General features: G+C 40.7%; 1 protein-coding gene across 2 annotated transcripts in view; it reads left to right on the top strand.

Moving 5' to 3' along the window:
• Positions 1–15,766, top strand: part of STK4 (serine/threonine kinase 4) — an 83,948-nt gene that overhangs the window by 17,740 nt on the left and 50,442 nt on the right. For both annotated transcript variants that reach the window (XM_054981075.1, XM_054981074.1), the window contains exon 9: positions 821–1,007. In XM_054981075.1, coding sequence (XP_054837050.1) covers positions 821–1,007 — 187 coding nt within the window. The remainder of the gene's footprint in view (positions 1–820; positions 1,008–15,766) is intronic.

The following is a 15,766-nucleotide window of genomic DNA, read 5'->3' as shown; positions in this document are numbered from 1 at the left end:
ATCACTTTTTAATGTTTCTAAACAACAATGTCCTAGTTGGTGCATTAAAAAAAGGGAAAAAAAACCTTTCAAGTTTCCTCAGCCGATCAACTGAGGATTCCTTACCTGATCAACTGACAAAACAAAGCCTGCAGCCGAAATGGACATTCTTCTAGTTCAGAAAAAATAAACAGATACCACTTTGGTTCCATTTCCTCAAGTGCAGAATTACAGAGGCCCAAAGTGGATGCTATCCTTGTGGATTGAATGCCCAGGAAATCCAGTGCAAGTGTACATGTGGAAAACGCCAGAAAAAAATAACAAAACCTGGGGGGAAATTGACTATGTAGCTGATGTAGCCTTTCACCATGTAGAATGCAAAACAGTCTGGGAAGCAGTTTGGAGACTGAATTGGGGTACTTTGACTATGCATGCAGAACTCTGAGGAGAAATCAGTGCAGTATGGGGCCAGAGCTGATAAAAAAGCCCAGTATGGAAAAGACCTTTTATCTTATTCTAAAGTTTTACTAAATAAGCTTGTTTTGCAAGGGTTTTTTTTAAACTATCTGTACACTATTTATTTGCTGATGTCTGACTAAATAGGAGGTTTCATTCAGAGCTGCCTATTGAATATCATTCTGTTGATTGAAGGTGCAAGAAGAGGAACAAAAAGGAGGTTAACACTTGACAAGCTAGGATAAAACATGTAATTCCAACAATTTATATTGCTTGCATTTTATTTGGTATCTAAGAGCTAATATTTTACTTCATCTACTTTCTTGAGATGCCAAAGGAGGGGTCATTATCATTCAGAAGTGTGTTTCTTGCATCCTATGTTCAGGAAGAAGATGAAACTGATTCTAGGACCATGGTGCGGGCCAGCGGTCAGGAGGCGAGCACAATCAGGACTGCTTGTGGAATGAGTGAAGGCATTAATACCATGATAGAATACAATGACACTTTAGAGTCGCAGCTTGGGACAATGGTCATAAATGCAGAAGATGAAGATGATGAAGGAACAATGAAGAGTAAGTGGTCAGTTTTTATTTAGGCGCTCGGTCATACACAAATAATCAGTAATGTAAGGACGCTAGCAAGAAGTGTAGCAATCTGAGTGATCTTTGTGTTCTAGGACATTGGCTGGACATTTTCCAGTCTGTGACACCAGTAACAGTTCCTGCTTTCGTGAAGTAAAAGAGGTTGCTCCAAGAGAAGTAATTATGTCTCAGACTGGTATTCTTTGAAGTGTTAGTTGACAAAAATGATTTTTAATGCAGTAACAAATTAGCAAGATAAATATCTCCAAGACATCTACCAAAAATAGCTTTTATGCTATTTCTGAAACTTTTAGTTTTGTTTTAAAGAATATCAAATAAATCCAAGAGGTTTTTGATTTGTGTTTCTCAAATAGTAATCTTCCTGTTGTACACCGGGGGGGGGGGGGGGGATATGCTTTGGAACCAAGGGGACTTTCCAAGCAATCTATGAAGCGGCACCAAGACCCTTTGGAGGGAGATGTGAAACAACTACTACCCAAGCCCTTAAGGATGCCTAAAGTAGCTCTTGGATTTCTCACTCTCCGAGTAACAACAGAGTGGGATTGGGATGGGTGAAGACAAGGAAGAGAAGGATGACTATTCAACAAGTTGTTCCCTTCAGATGGGATCCAATTCAGAGTTAAGGAAGGGGGAGCTGCTGGGTGACAGTTATTCCCTTCCTGATCTCACTCAGTTGCCGAATATTTAGATCTAACTGCAGCCTTGTGATTCTGGATTAGGTATTTGGGATTATTCAGTTAGGAGATCCCACAGCCCCTGAGCCTCCATTTGCCTGAAAGGGGAATCAGCTTCAGAATCTATCTGAAGTTTTTTTCTCAACAAAGTTACCATACCAGTTAGTTCCATTCCTGGTCTCTTTCTGTGATATTCAGGAAAGCAACGTGAGTTTACTTCCCCTTTCAGTCAGAACAAAACTATTGATTGGGTATTACACGGAAATCATATTGAGTTGTAAAACACTTGTGTGGGAGGATGTAAGAATGCTATGAGCTGCTCAGCTTTAAGCCCTCAGGCAGCTCTTCCAGTGCCTGAACTTTAGCTGTAAATGTCTTAACCGATAAGGCAAAAGTTAGTGATGGCTGATGTTTAACGCAGCAGGGTGTTGGAGGGTGTTACGCTAATTGCCTAAATAAAATATAGGGCAGACAGCTATTGCTAACCCCCAGAGCAGTTTGGAAACACAGCAGCATAGTTACGATTTATGGGTTTTTCATGCATTTAATTCAAAGAAGGAACTGGTTTTCAGTGTGCGGCATACCCTCTTTTTCTTTAAGAGTTAGATGAACTTCAGACAGTTTTATTTGTACTGAGAATAAAAATGGGAAGGATGAACAGGAAAAAAAATTTCCGAGCTAAGCAGCAGCTCATCCTAACCTGCTTACAGTCCCCTCAGTTTGAACCCTTTGATGAAACATAGTACTAAAATCCTTCTGACAGCTTTGAGCCAAGAGAGGGAGCTCCAGCACAGTTTCTAGTAGAAAGCTGTTTGTACATCATCTTAGGATGCCTGATTTCTCCCATGTTATCACTGATAATAAATATTAAGCCAATTTTCTGCAGAGACGGTTCACATACTATTACAGTTGGATTCACTGAATATTCAGTTGCTTGGACATTAGACTTAGGCCACTGCTTACTCTTGGGCCAGTTCTAAGCTCCCCTCTATTTGCTGTCCATTAGCAGCATTTTAAAAACAACCACTGTTTGCAGCTTTCTCCCTAACTATTTGCGAGGGCTTCTCTGTGACTCACCCAAGTCCATCAGAAGTAGCAGTGGGAGACTGTTCATGGTCACTATGTTTGCCTTGTCACATCCCTGGGGGTCAGCGATGTTTGGTGTAGTTGACACCAGTTTTTACAGACCGCTTTGGTATATGGCTCGTCTTCATCTGAGACTGTCCCATGCATGGATTACTGGAGCCAGTAAAACTTTGTTTGCTATTATTGCCAGATACAGTGAAGAGGAGGAATGGTAAGTAGGCAGGAGACAAAGAAAAAGATTGGAGGGGGGAGAAGGGCGCTGCTTTATGTTGGAAGGGGCAGATAAATGACATGAAGAAGGAGAGTAAGTGAGCTGGATTGCAGATCAATGGCATATCAGAGCATGTGTGCAGACAGTAAAGGGAGGGTGAGTTATCCAAAGGTGGAGTACAGCTCTTCATATGTTCCCATATGTTCAAAGAGTAAAGAGAAGGTATGCTAAAAAGAACAGGCAGATTTTAAAGTTGTAGCAGATGTTTAACAAGGCATTCCCTACCATTTTCTGTTAATAAAAATGACCATTGGAATGACTAAAGCTTTGTACACCCTAATATGTGATGAAAGTAGGGTTGACAATTCTGGGTTGGGAAATTTAGGGATGGAGCCTGGGACAACAGGGTTTGGTGCGGGGTGGAGAGAGACTCAGTGGGGTATAGTGCTGTAGAGTCCACCCTCCAAAGAAGCCGTTTTCTCCAGTGGAACTGATTTCTGTAGTCTGGAGATGAGTTGTAGTTCCAGGAGATCGCCATATGCTACCTGGAGGTTGGCAGCCCTACTTGACAGGCAGAGATCCTTCCTGGTGCTGTTACTTAAGATCTAACAAGAGGGGAACCCGCAGGACTTGCGGAGGCCATCTAGTATTCCCTCCCCCACTGTTTATTCTTTCTCTGAAAGCCCCCATCGCCTCTTCCCTTTTCCTGCTTCCTTTTCTCCTTCCCAACCAACCTTTATCCCACCCCTCTCCCCATTGTCAACTTTCTCTCCCTCTGGTGATCTGTGTGGGAAAAACTGTGGCTCAGTTGTCTGGTGCCGGCCACTGGACCAAGCCCCATTGTGGAGTGTTGGGCCCATAAGGACTTGTTTTCCCTGTATCCCCTTTCCCACACTATTTCCTCTTTCATTCCTCCTGGGAATCCCCATATCCTCACCTTTCCCAGCTTCCTTCTCTCGGTTGCACCCACCAACCAACCTACACTTTCTGCCCCCATCTTCAACTATATGTATTTGTTTATTTCATATATACCTTGCCTTTCTTCATAGTGGGGACCCAAAACAGCTTACATCAACACAACAGCCCTCTGGGTTAAGTTAGGCTGAGTGTTTTTGATTGGCCCAAAGTCACCCAGTGAGCTTCCATAGCAGGGTGAGGATTTAGCTTGGGTCTCCCAGATCCTAGTTTCAAACTCTAAACATTCCACCACACTGACTTTCTTTGAGTAGCTGCTGTTGAGTAGTAGCAAGCAGCCAGGCCTGGGTGAGCCATGGAAGATGTGTGGTAATAAGTTAACTGGTAGTTGTTTCCAGGCATGGCCCTGATGAGTCCTCTGTCAAAAGCCAGAGCAGCCCTTGAAAAGGCCCTGCCCCCTTATCCTGCCTTTTACTGACAGAAACCAAGGCTTAAAGGTTGGCGAAACTGTTGTGGTTGCCTAGTGACTGCCACTGAGGACATTTGCTTCTTACACTAACAGTTACTGTGCCTGTTATGGGGGTGGGAGTGGGGGAAATCGTCCCTTTTTGTATTTAGATTTCAGATTTTTCTACAAACCTGAGGCATTTTTCTGGTTTGTAGAAAGATTTGTCTCTTTTATTCATGGCTCCAAACTCTTGATTTAAGTATCCACAGATTTGGCCATGTTAAGAATTAGATAAATTGAGTGACCTGGAAATGCTAGGAATTGAAGTTGGAACCTTCAGTATGCAAAGCAGGGGTTCTGCAACTGAATTGTGACCCCTCCTTATTAACCCGAATTTAGACAGAAGGAAGGATACCCCTAGTTTCTAAGTGAAGCACAGGGGAAGCTCAAAACATCATCTCCTTTCCCTGCATGGCCCTGATTCAAATAGTAGTGTCAGAAGCCTGCAATTAACATTTTATTAACGGGAGGAGATTTTTCTCACTCTGTTTTCCCTCAATTTTTAACTGAATATTCTGTCTTGCTGACTAGATTTCGTTGACCAGAATCTAAATAGCTTTGCATTTCTTACACAACCTGGTCGGTTTTGAGACCTTTACCAGGTTAATTTGGCTTGATACAATTGCTTCTTGGCAAGGTGACCTGTGCCACATCCAGTATGTAAAGACATATGTCTTTCCTTCTAAATTGCTTCAAGTGCTCTATTTTTCACCTTATCAGTTCCATGGTAATGTTCCTTTCACATTCACTTAAATTGATTTAGCTGTAAAAGTTCATCTGCCTTGTGCAGGGTTCTTCTGGGGACAGGTTTTTAATAATCACTATAACTAAATGGTATTTTAAATGCAGTGGAGGTAAGGTCATTAATATTATCAAAGTGACTTATATTTCCTGACTGGTGATGTAACTGGTAAAAAGAATCTTCCTACTGTGTCTATGCTTCTGCATTTACAATGTTGTAGAGCAGGATTTTATACTTCCCCATACCTCCAGAAGAAAAGAGGGGGAACATGGCAAGGAATTTATTACAGCTTCCGTTTGAACTTTATGTCCTCTGCTTCCGACCAGGGATTTGTGCATAGTCAAAGGGGTTTGTTTTGATCTAGAATTTCAAAAACGAAATCCCCGCGGTTTAGAAAAAGAGCTGAGCTGCTTACAAACTCACCTGTGCTCTAAAAACCACAAACACTTTAAGATAAGCCGGGGCTTATTAACTATAGTGAAATTTTCTTATACCTGTACTGAGTAAGACCATTAGTTTGTCAAAGTTAGTATTCTGCTTTGATTGGCAGAGGCTCTCAAACATCTCGGAAGTCCTCCACATTGCCTACTACTTGATTCTTTTAACTTGAGATGCTGGGGATCAAACCTGGGACATTCTGCAAGCAAAGCAGTTGTTCTTCTGCTGGGCCAAAGCCCTTCTCCATGGTGTGCCCCATATTCAGCAGTGGTGCTACATGGAGAATCATCTCTATGTGGAAGCAGCCTAGATGTTTCAACTCTTGACCTCTGGCACTTTTAATGATTCAATTTATTTTGGGGTTCTGCAGAGCACAGGACCACATCTTAGTTGCTCCCAGTCATTTTACTAAGAAACTTCTGTCTATGTAAGATCCACTTTTTTCGTTCTTACCTTTATCCAGAATTAAAATTCTTTTGTTCTAAGTTATGTCTAGCAACTGCTAGAACAACTAGAATTCTTCTGTAGAAATCTATTGCTTCATATTACTAGTGAACAAGACATGTGTGGTATGTTCTATATGCACAGTTCAGATACAAAGCCAAACCATGGTTTGTCACGTGAAAGCGCTAATGTGGGTGTGGGGTTGCATACTTCATCTTTCCCTGTCTTATGATTGTCAGTCTGCTTAACTGTGGCTTGCTGTCTTCCTTATAAATCAGGATTCTAAATGAAGATTAGAGTTTGATAGCCTGGTTTGTACACAAAAAGCAAACCATCGTTTGTTATTTTGATGAAGCAACAAACTTTTATTTGTTGTAAATTAAGTCTTTAATTAGATCTCTACACATAAGGGGCAGAGAGGAGGTAGAGAACACATGAGCCTGGGTGTATTACTGTAGTCTTGTCTGGATGTTACCATAGCATGAACCCAGGTGGTCTGACTAGCCATATCAAGATAGGGCATCTTCCAGGCTAGCAACTATGTTTTGTGGTCACGTGTACCATGCCTAAGTCTTCATGGCCTTTTTCAAGTATCTTATAGTGCAATCCTATACAGAATTACTCCTGTTGAAGCCTATTTAAGTCAATGGGCATAGACTTGAGTAACTGTTAAAGAGCAATCCTAAGCAGGTCTATTCAGAATTCTCCTTGGGTCTGTTGGGTGGGACTCCACCCTTCTTCCCCAGAAAGAATTCCACTGTTAGTTGTGCTAATACTTTTGGCAAAGTTTTGGGTTTTAAAAAACTCTTGCTTCTGTTCAATAAACCTTTCACTTGTCTGTAATTTTTCATGTAGAGCAATAGCTCTATTTTCTCTGTAAAATTGAAGATCTGAAGGAGTGTAATTAAATATAGGAGGCATCCGTTAAATGTGAAGCTAGGTTATGAGTTTAGACAAAGTATTATCGACCTGATATTTTATATAAGGGAGAACTGAAGGTTGTTCAATACCAGCAGTTTTTGTCATCGCATTGGTCCTTAGTACTGAAAAGGATGTTGGCCGTTGTAGGAAATAACTTTATTCTTTGTTACCACTAGGTTTTCCAGTTGTTTTTCTTAACCATTACTTGTATTAATCAGTTTAGCAAAACTAAGGAGATTGTTGTGAATGTTCTTCTCTTGATCATATTTGAATTTCATGTAATAGTATCACGTTATGTGCATCCTGCATTTTGTGGCTCTTTGACCCTGTTTATAACTTCTTTCCAATAGTTTGTTTTCTGCAACCGTCTTAGCATCAGAAACCAACTGCATTATTTAAGTGACTAGAATTATAAAGAATTATTCATTTGTTTGTGATTTGTAATGATCAGCATTAATCTGTCTAGAAGTACTCAATATGGTACCCACTGATGAGTTTTCTGGCATCCATTTGCTTCTTGCGTTCTGGGGATAAAATCCAAAGGGTATGAAGCAGGGAGATTTAGGTTGCTTCCTACCAGCTGATTAACAAGCAGAGCACTGAGCTTAGCCAAAGCAGGTGCATCAGTCACGCACCCTTAGCTTTGGCCATAGGCGTAATGTCTCTGGGTTGGGAAACCATTCAGTCTGGCTCTGCAAGAGCCAAACCCTCTCCTTCCTTTGGAAACTGAAACCAAAAAGCATCTCTTCCCCAAAGGAAAATAGCCAGCCCCAGCTTTCCTCTTCTTGCTTGGAACAGGAGATACTACAGAAGAGCCCAGGAGGCATCACCTGCACATCTGTAGGGAGTGTCCGTTTGTAAGCAGTAGTCTCTGTCAAAGGATGGGACTTGGCCAGGAACCTCCCCAGAACTTTGGCAGCTGTATTGGGTGCCCGCTACCTTTTTTCAGAATTTCAAAAGCGGGCGCAGACTTGACAAAATTTAATACTTCATTCTTCATTCTGTCCTTTTCTGTTGCTAGATGGCAAACATAAATAATCAGGAATTAATGGGACAAATTCTTGTCTAAGGTTTACTTCCCTGTGTTGGTTGGCTACTGATTTTATAATCTGCATGGAATACTTCTGTTCTATGAAGCTGACATTAACCTTTTGTGTTTGCTGTACTACAAACACCCTTTTGATTTCATTAGCACAGCCACATCTGCCAGGAGGCATTACAAATCAAATGTCTTGTTGTGGTCCACTGAAGCCGCTCTCAAATAAAGGATTTTAATGGGTTTACTATATGAAAGCTGTTGCCTAACAAATTGTTTTAAAATACTTACATGTAATGACAAGGCCTGTGCCTTATCCTTCATATGTGGCTTTTATTCAGCCTAAACTTGTAAGAAAGGAGTTTGATGATATTCATATTAAGTATTGCACAGCATTCAGACAGATAAATGATTTTATGCATGAATTACAGATAAGATTGTTGGGTTGTGCTTGATGAAATCATTCTTTAAGGTATGCTTTGGTAGAGCATTAAGAAAATAAAATTGTAAGTTTGGCAGATTTGTATTCTAGATTTATCTTAAACTTCAGGAATGGTAGATTAGTGTCATCCTCCTGACTCATTAAATGCTGAATGTATAACATTTTAAAATTTCATGTTCTTCTGAAGCTCACTTAAACGATAAAATACGCCTTTTTATGTACTTAGATTGCCATCATTACCAGAGTTACACTTTTCTAAGCCCACTGGTTTAAATGGATTTATGAGGGTGCAGCTCTACCTAGGATGGTGCAGTTAACAGGCAATAAAAACTGCTTATACCACTTGTAAAATACTAGACTTTTTGCTGCATCACTAAACTCAAAGGAGGAAATGCTGAATGAATAATTGTAGTACAGCTTGGCCCCAAAATATTAAATTGCGCTGGTAAAAGCTGTTGCCTACTTGCTTCCTCTTAACAATAATTATCCCTTTGCAGTCTAGTGTAGGTGGTTGTTGATCCCAGAAATTAAGACAGAGTTCTGTTGAAGCAACATCTGTTGGAACAGATGCATGCACAAGCATCTGAATTGTGCAGAATTCTCCATTAAATGAAATATTTGGGTGTCTAGTGCCTGCTAACTTTATATTTGTACAATTCAGATGAAGGTAGTTCTTGAATAAATGGCCACATTCCTACTACCAACATTAGTTAGTATTGTTATATAATGTTGGTAGCCAAATTAAGATAATTAACAGATGCACTTGTAGAAGCAAGAGTGAGTGTTTTGTGTTTGAGTAGCTACATGAACACATTTACTGAGTTAAACCAATGTTCTGTTATGGTCAGTATTACCTACTCTAACTGGCAGTGGCTCTCCAGGATCTCGGCTCTTTTATATCACCTGCTACCTGGTGCTTTTTAACTGGAAATGCTGAGGACTCAGCCTGGACATTTCTGGCTGCATGCAAAGCAGATGTTCTGCCACTTGCTGTTCCTCTAGTCGCCTTGGATCTTGCCTGGAAATCAATGAGTTCCTGCTGAATTGCTGCTTGGAGTATTATATCAGACTAGCAGCCTGTAAAAGCAAATTTCTCATGCTTCTGCAGGTACCCTTACATCCCCTGCAACCTTCCATCATGCAAAATATCTCTTATCAAATTTGAGTTTATTTTGTATAATGTAACATTGGTATTCCTTCTGGCTTCCTTGGATTCAGTAGCATTTTATTTTTCTTATAGAGACTAGACTTGATACAGAAGTCCAGTATGTATGCTGCTTTTTACATTGGTCTCCGTGGCATTAATAACATCTATGTATACTTATTTCATTTCAGGATGCAAATTCCAATATTGTTGCCATCAAGATACTCTGTGTTTAATTTTAATGATGAAACCAATATGTATGTTTCTGGTACTACACTTGATCTTAACCTAAAGGCCAAGAAGCGATGTCCCTTTCTGCAAATCTACTTTTACTGTGTTAGGCAAATTGCTGCCTGACTGGCTAGTGTTAAAATGCAACCTTTGTTATTGGAAGCATCTTGGGAGATGGCCATGTCAAGATAAAGAATGCCCATTGTTGATGGATCACTTTTCCATGAGAACACTACTTAGTTTTGATGTTTCAAAGTCTTTGCAGATTTGAACTTCTGTGACTGATTCACCAAAACATTTCTGAATTAAAGATGTATACTACAGAGCCACTCGCTAGCGCAATCCTTAATGGTTTATCTTTCATCCAAACAGAAACTTCACAGGTTTTAGATTAGAATATTCTCTACGTTGGTGTCAGATTTACAAGGCACTTAATCTTAATTTGAATCAAATGACAAGCTAGGAAGTTCTTGGGGTCATGGCATCCCTCTCTCCTCTCCCCTTTCCCCTTCCATTCCACATGGGCACTGAAGATTTTCTGTTTTAGAAATAACCTCCATTTATTGGGATGTCCAAATAATGAGGATTTTTTTTAAAAAAATGGTGTTTGACTTTTGCATGTTGCTGCTTGTCAGTTTGTCTAATTCAGCAAATCGTTGTTTGTTAGAATCCAGGAAGTCTTCAGCCTATGTGCTGTGTACAAGGGGAGCTCAGAAGCCCAAAGTCTGCTGAGGCTATTTCTCATCCAAAGGCTTGTTTCCATTTGCAGGCTTTTCTAGTATAATTTCCAGTGATCTAAAAAAGCAGTACTATCCAATGAAGCACAGCCCACCCAGGAGCCTTGTCAATGTGCTCTTTGTGCCCCCGCTTCCCTATTAAGAGTGAGGGCAGTACTGGGGTTTTATGCTCAGTAGCACTGCCGTGTACCCTAAACTGGGTATGCTGTATAGCACTATGACATCTGCATTCTCTCTCCCCCCCTCCCCCACCTGTGGAAATCATTTGCAAAGCATGCTTTTGGTAGAGTGTAAACGTTCTTATAAAATAACACCCCTTTTGTTTGTTTTTTAAAAAAGCTGGACTCAGGAGTCATCTTGTTTACTTGTGAAGTTAATTGAACTATCATTTTTAACAACTAATGATTGCCTTCCTTAAGATTATTCTAGTATTTTGAGAACTAGTCATAGGTTGTATGATGCATAAAAATATTGTTCTCTAAACACGATAGCAATGACAGTGATTCTATTTATGATATATTGAATAATCATTTCTGCAAAAAACTTTCTGTATTCTGGCCTCCTTCAAGCTTATCTAAAGTTAGCAATCTTGATATGATGGTACACAGTGAGGGCTGTTAAGAGGCAAGCTGTAGTCAGCAGTACAGTAAAATTGCTTGATTTGTGTAATTCAGAAGTTCAAGCAGTTATTTTATACTTGAACTCTCCTTTAACTCAGGAACGATAGCTGGCTATCCGTTGTTATATTTGTGAAAGGGTGTGTACAGAGCCGAAAAATAAATAATTTTAGGCATTGTAAAACACCCTTGCACAATCCCCTCCTTAGTGTTGTATGATCCTTGGGGTATATTAATCAGGTTTTCAAGTCTCTTACCTTCCAGAGAATCTACTTGGATGCTTGTTTCTGCTGTGCAAATAATATGTCTCTAAGAACCACTAGAGTTTCATATACATTTGAGGAATAAATGACAGTATGGGTTGGGTAGAGCTAAAGAGTGAAATTGCTAGAGTGTAGGATCTGAAAATGGGAGAACAGTAGTTTATATTGTTTACTATGAATCCTGCTGAGTAGTTATAAGCTAAAAAGTGTTTTTCCAACATGACCTCATAAAATGTTTATTGTAACATAAGATAAAGATACTGTGTTTAGCCTTGAGACCCTAATGAACGAAATGCTCAGAATTAAATGCCAGAGGGAATTGTGCTATAACGCAACTGTCGTTGCCATGTATTAATATGGTAATTCATCCATCTAGCCAACAATTGTGTGCTCAATGCCTCTTTAAGGTCTTGGGCAAGGCTTTCTCTCAGTGTGACCTTTTTCTGCCAGAACGGAATCAAGAACCACCTTCTTCCATATGCATTCTGCTACTGAGTAGAAAATACTGTGGATTTGTTGCAGTGAGATGGTAACCATTGTGACAACTTCTATATCTGTTGCTTCAATTTAAAGATGTTTGGAATAATCTCACTAAACAGTTTGTCAAATACTCCATATAATTAATGTGTACTTTCTCCCTGTCCCCCATTAAATAAATTTCCTAAGTAGATGTATGGGCTGGCCTTAATTTGGGCTCTTACAATAGCTTTTTGATCTGACGTAACCACTGTATATAATTGCATTTATGGACAGGACTGGTTTCAGCTCTGCCTCTCCTAAGAGACAGCCAATGGAGCAGGCAGAATGGTGGGCCAATGAGAGTTAGAGTCTATTGGAGGGGAAAGGAGGTTCTTAAGTGTGTCTGAGAGAGAAGGGCTTTGTCTTTGTTAAGGGCATGTAGCAGAGAGAGAAAGAGTGCTGTTTACTAGGGGTGTGCACAGGAAAAAATTCAGTTGATTCGGTTCGGTAATACTGAACTGGAAAAAAAAATCAGAATTCGGGATGTACCGAATTCATTCTCCAGTTCGGTTCAGTAGTACAGAGCAAATTCAGTAACATTTGGCCATTGTTTCCTATGGGAAACTCAATTTGGAAATTTCCAGTGGCTGGTGGGGTGTGTGTGTCATTTTTTGACCAAATTTTACCAAATTTGCAGGGGACATACTCCTAACTGCCTTATAATGACCCCCTCAAATTTCATAAAGATTGAATCCGGGGGGGGGCTATTTTAGGGTCCCCCAAAGATAATACCCCCAGCCACTTCCAATCTCCGTTATTCCCTATGGGGAAAACCTGCAACTGGCCTATCTTAAAAACACTTTTTTAAAGTTTGCACTTCACAACTCTTTCAGGATATCTTAAAAACACTTTTTAAAAGTTTGCACTTCACAACTCTTTCAGGATACCCAAAAAGTACACCCAAACATCACTAGGTTCAGTTAACAAACTGAATAAAGCATCCCAACAAACACCTTCCCAAGAAGAACAACCAACAGCAATTGAACATCTGATCAAGCCAAACTTCTATGCCAACAGAAAACAGAACCCAGCAAACAACACCAACCAAACTTCTATAAAGAAAGCCCAACAACAGGAGAAAACAGCCCCCCTAGAAGAACAAGCAGCAAAATTAACAGTAAATATAACCAAAAGGCAGAAATCAAAGCCGCTGCCCCCCGCCACAGCAAAAAAGTAGTTTTTAAAATGAAGCTTAAAACCCCCCCACTTTCCATCCCCCCCACCCCTATCCCCCCGACACAGGGCAACTCCCTCCCTGCAAAGAGAGAAAAATCCAGTGGGTTTACAATTCTCAAACCAGGCAGTAGCCAGGAATCCTCTCCACTCACTGGGCAGCGGGATCCAGTTGATGTCCAAAGCAGACCAGAAGAGAAAGCCAGCAGCAGTAACAAGCAGACAGTGTCTCTCAGACTTGAGGCTAGAGCAAAATGGAGGCTGACTGAGGCAAGCCTACTAATTTAACTCCTTGCAGCAGTTTATAAGAGGCACACTCCTTCTTGAGAAGAGGAGCTGCTGCAAGAATTGGCCACTCACATGTCCCCTTCCCGCTCCTGCCTCTGACTCACTCCCCCTCCCTTCTCCCCCCGCCATGTAGTAAAAAAGACAGGAATCAATGTTTCTTTGCTGTTCATTCCTATGTTCCATCTTGTAAATAAAGTTTATTTTTGTTTTGTTTAACTCTGACTGGCTTGAAATCGTTGGCTGTGGGGGAAAATCGTGTAGGGTAGACTAGTGGCATGTTGTGGAGTCCCAGCCTTTACCTGCCTGAAAAACCCCAAATCTGTGAAGGGAGGTTTGAGGTGGGTGTCAAGATGTATGTAAGGCTTGTGTTAGAGGGGTCTCACCATCATCATGGTTGCATCTAGATTTTTCCTAGGTATAATCTCTTTGCTCTCTATGTAATTCCATGTGTTCATAAGGGATCTGGAGTGGTCGGTTTGAAGACTATGACTTCAGGGGGAGAGCTGGTATTTTTGACAACTAGTTTGCATCTATTGATTACTTGATTTGATTTTGCAATGCAAACTCATATTGTGGACACGGGGAATATTAGCATCTGAGATATTAGTCAACAATACTGCTTTTTGTGAGAATTCTCTTGGTAAAGAACTTGAAGCATTTATGTTTAAGGCTTTTCTGTAATACCATCTGCAAACATAAAATGGTTACTTCTATAAGTTCCATATGTGTAATGTTGATTTGTGAGAAATACATCTGTCTTCCTGCAGACATCTGAACAATCCGAGTGGCTTCTGGAGTTCCATTGTCTTTGGTCATGTAAAACAATGTTTTTGTAAATATGAAGGTTTAGGGGAGCCCCAGCACCTTGTGCCGGCAGGAAATGGTCCTTGGTGCAATGTTGTCTTTTCCTTGCAAGTGTACATTCTTCAGTGTCACTGTTAAAGCTGGTTAGAAGTGTGTATCAAAAATAAATCCTGGTAATCCGGGTTTCAGTTTCAAAGATAAAAAAATCCAGGATTGCTGAAATCAAGGTCAGATTCTCTGATCCAGGTTAGAGAATCTTGGATTTAATTGGCCATTATTCCCTATGGGAGAAAACATCTGGGGGAGGGGGGCATTTTTTAAGCAATCTCCAGCAAATTTTCAGAGAACCTATTCTTGACTGTCCACTAAAGACCCTCCCAAATTTCAAGAGGATTAGACTCTGAGATTGAATTCTGTGGGCCCTTGAACAAGCCGCCGCCCCCCCTCCCCAGCTACTCTCCATTGTTTCCTATGGAGGAAACATTTCCAAGGATTTTAAATTCCACGGCTCCTTCCCCTTTCTTGGGATTCTCTGGTTTGACATTAAAATTCTCTTGCAAGCTTATTGTGAAATCGGAGAATCCCAATGTCAAAACAGATAATCCCAAAAGAATCCCTTTAGTGAAGCTAGGAAGGGGAGGGGGTGATTTGTCAAGTCATGGAGTTTAAAAAGTGGCTGGCAGTTGCTTGAAGGGCTCTTTGGGTGCTTGGGCTGGGGGGAGGAGCAGAATGGGATGGGAATCCACTTTACCTGTTGTCTCCTCTCCCACCTTGCCAGTGTCATGCTGCTCTTCTGCAGTGGCACAAAGCTTGGCTCCATTCACGCCTCTGCCCTCTTGTCGCCGTTGCTACGCCCCCTCTGCTGCATCTGCCTGCAGTTGTTGCCTACAGTCCAGCCCAGTGAGTCTGGGTGCCAGGATTCTATCAAGGGTTCTGGCATGTGATCTGACTTAAGCAGGTTAACCTGGATTGCCAAAACCTGGATCTCACACCCATAAAAGCTGGCTTGTCAAAACTGTGCACAAGGTTAAACACCTTCTGCAACACAAAGCTTCAGTTCAGTGAATCTATGAGAACAGCTTCATATCAGTTGTTCTCATAATAAACATAAAAGACATAATTGGAATAATAACTTTTTGTTTTTGGTTTATACTTGTTTGGAGGGCAAGCAGGCAAAAACCCCCACACAAAAGAATGAATCCTAAAAATAGCACACTAAAATTATTATATGTTGTTGGTTTTTTAGAGATTTTTTTTGTTTTGTTTGGCATCGGAGAGACATTTGATTAACTACTGGTTTCAATGGGATGGCTTCCAATTTTTTTGCTTTTTCTGCTCATAAATACAGAATGCAACCCAGTATTATCCACTGAAGTCAGTTGAGTGTTCTATCCAGGATGCAGACAAAGGGAGATCATGAGATCTCCTGCTACCCCCATTTTAATTTTAAGACATCCAATCATATGAAGAGTTCTGGAGAACCTGAAAGCTTCCACACTGTTTATTATTTTTATCTTAATGAAAGATGTTACATGG

The sequence above is a fragment of the Eublepharis macularius genome, chromosome 5 (assembly GCF_028583425.1).
Source record: "Eublepharis macularius isolate TG4126 chromosome 5, MPM_Emac_v1.0, whole genome shotgun sequence".
Classification (NCBI taxonomy): Eukaryota; Metazoa; Chordata; class Lepidosauria; order Squamata; family Eublepharidae; genus Eublepharis; species Eublepharis macularius.
This window is presented reverse-complemented; position numbering and strand designations above follow the sequence as displayed.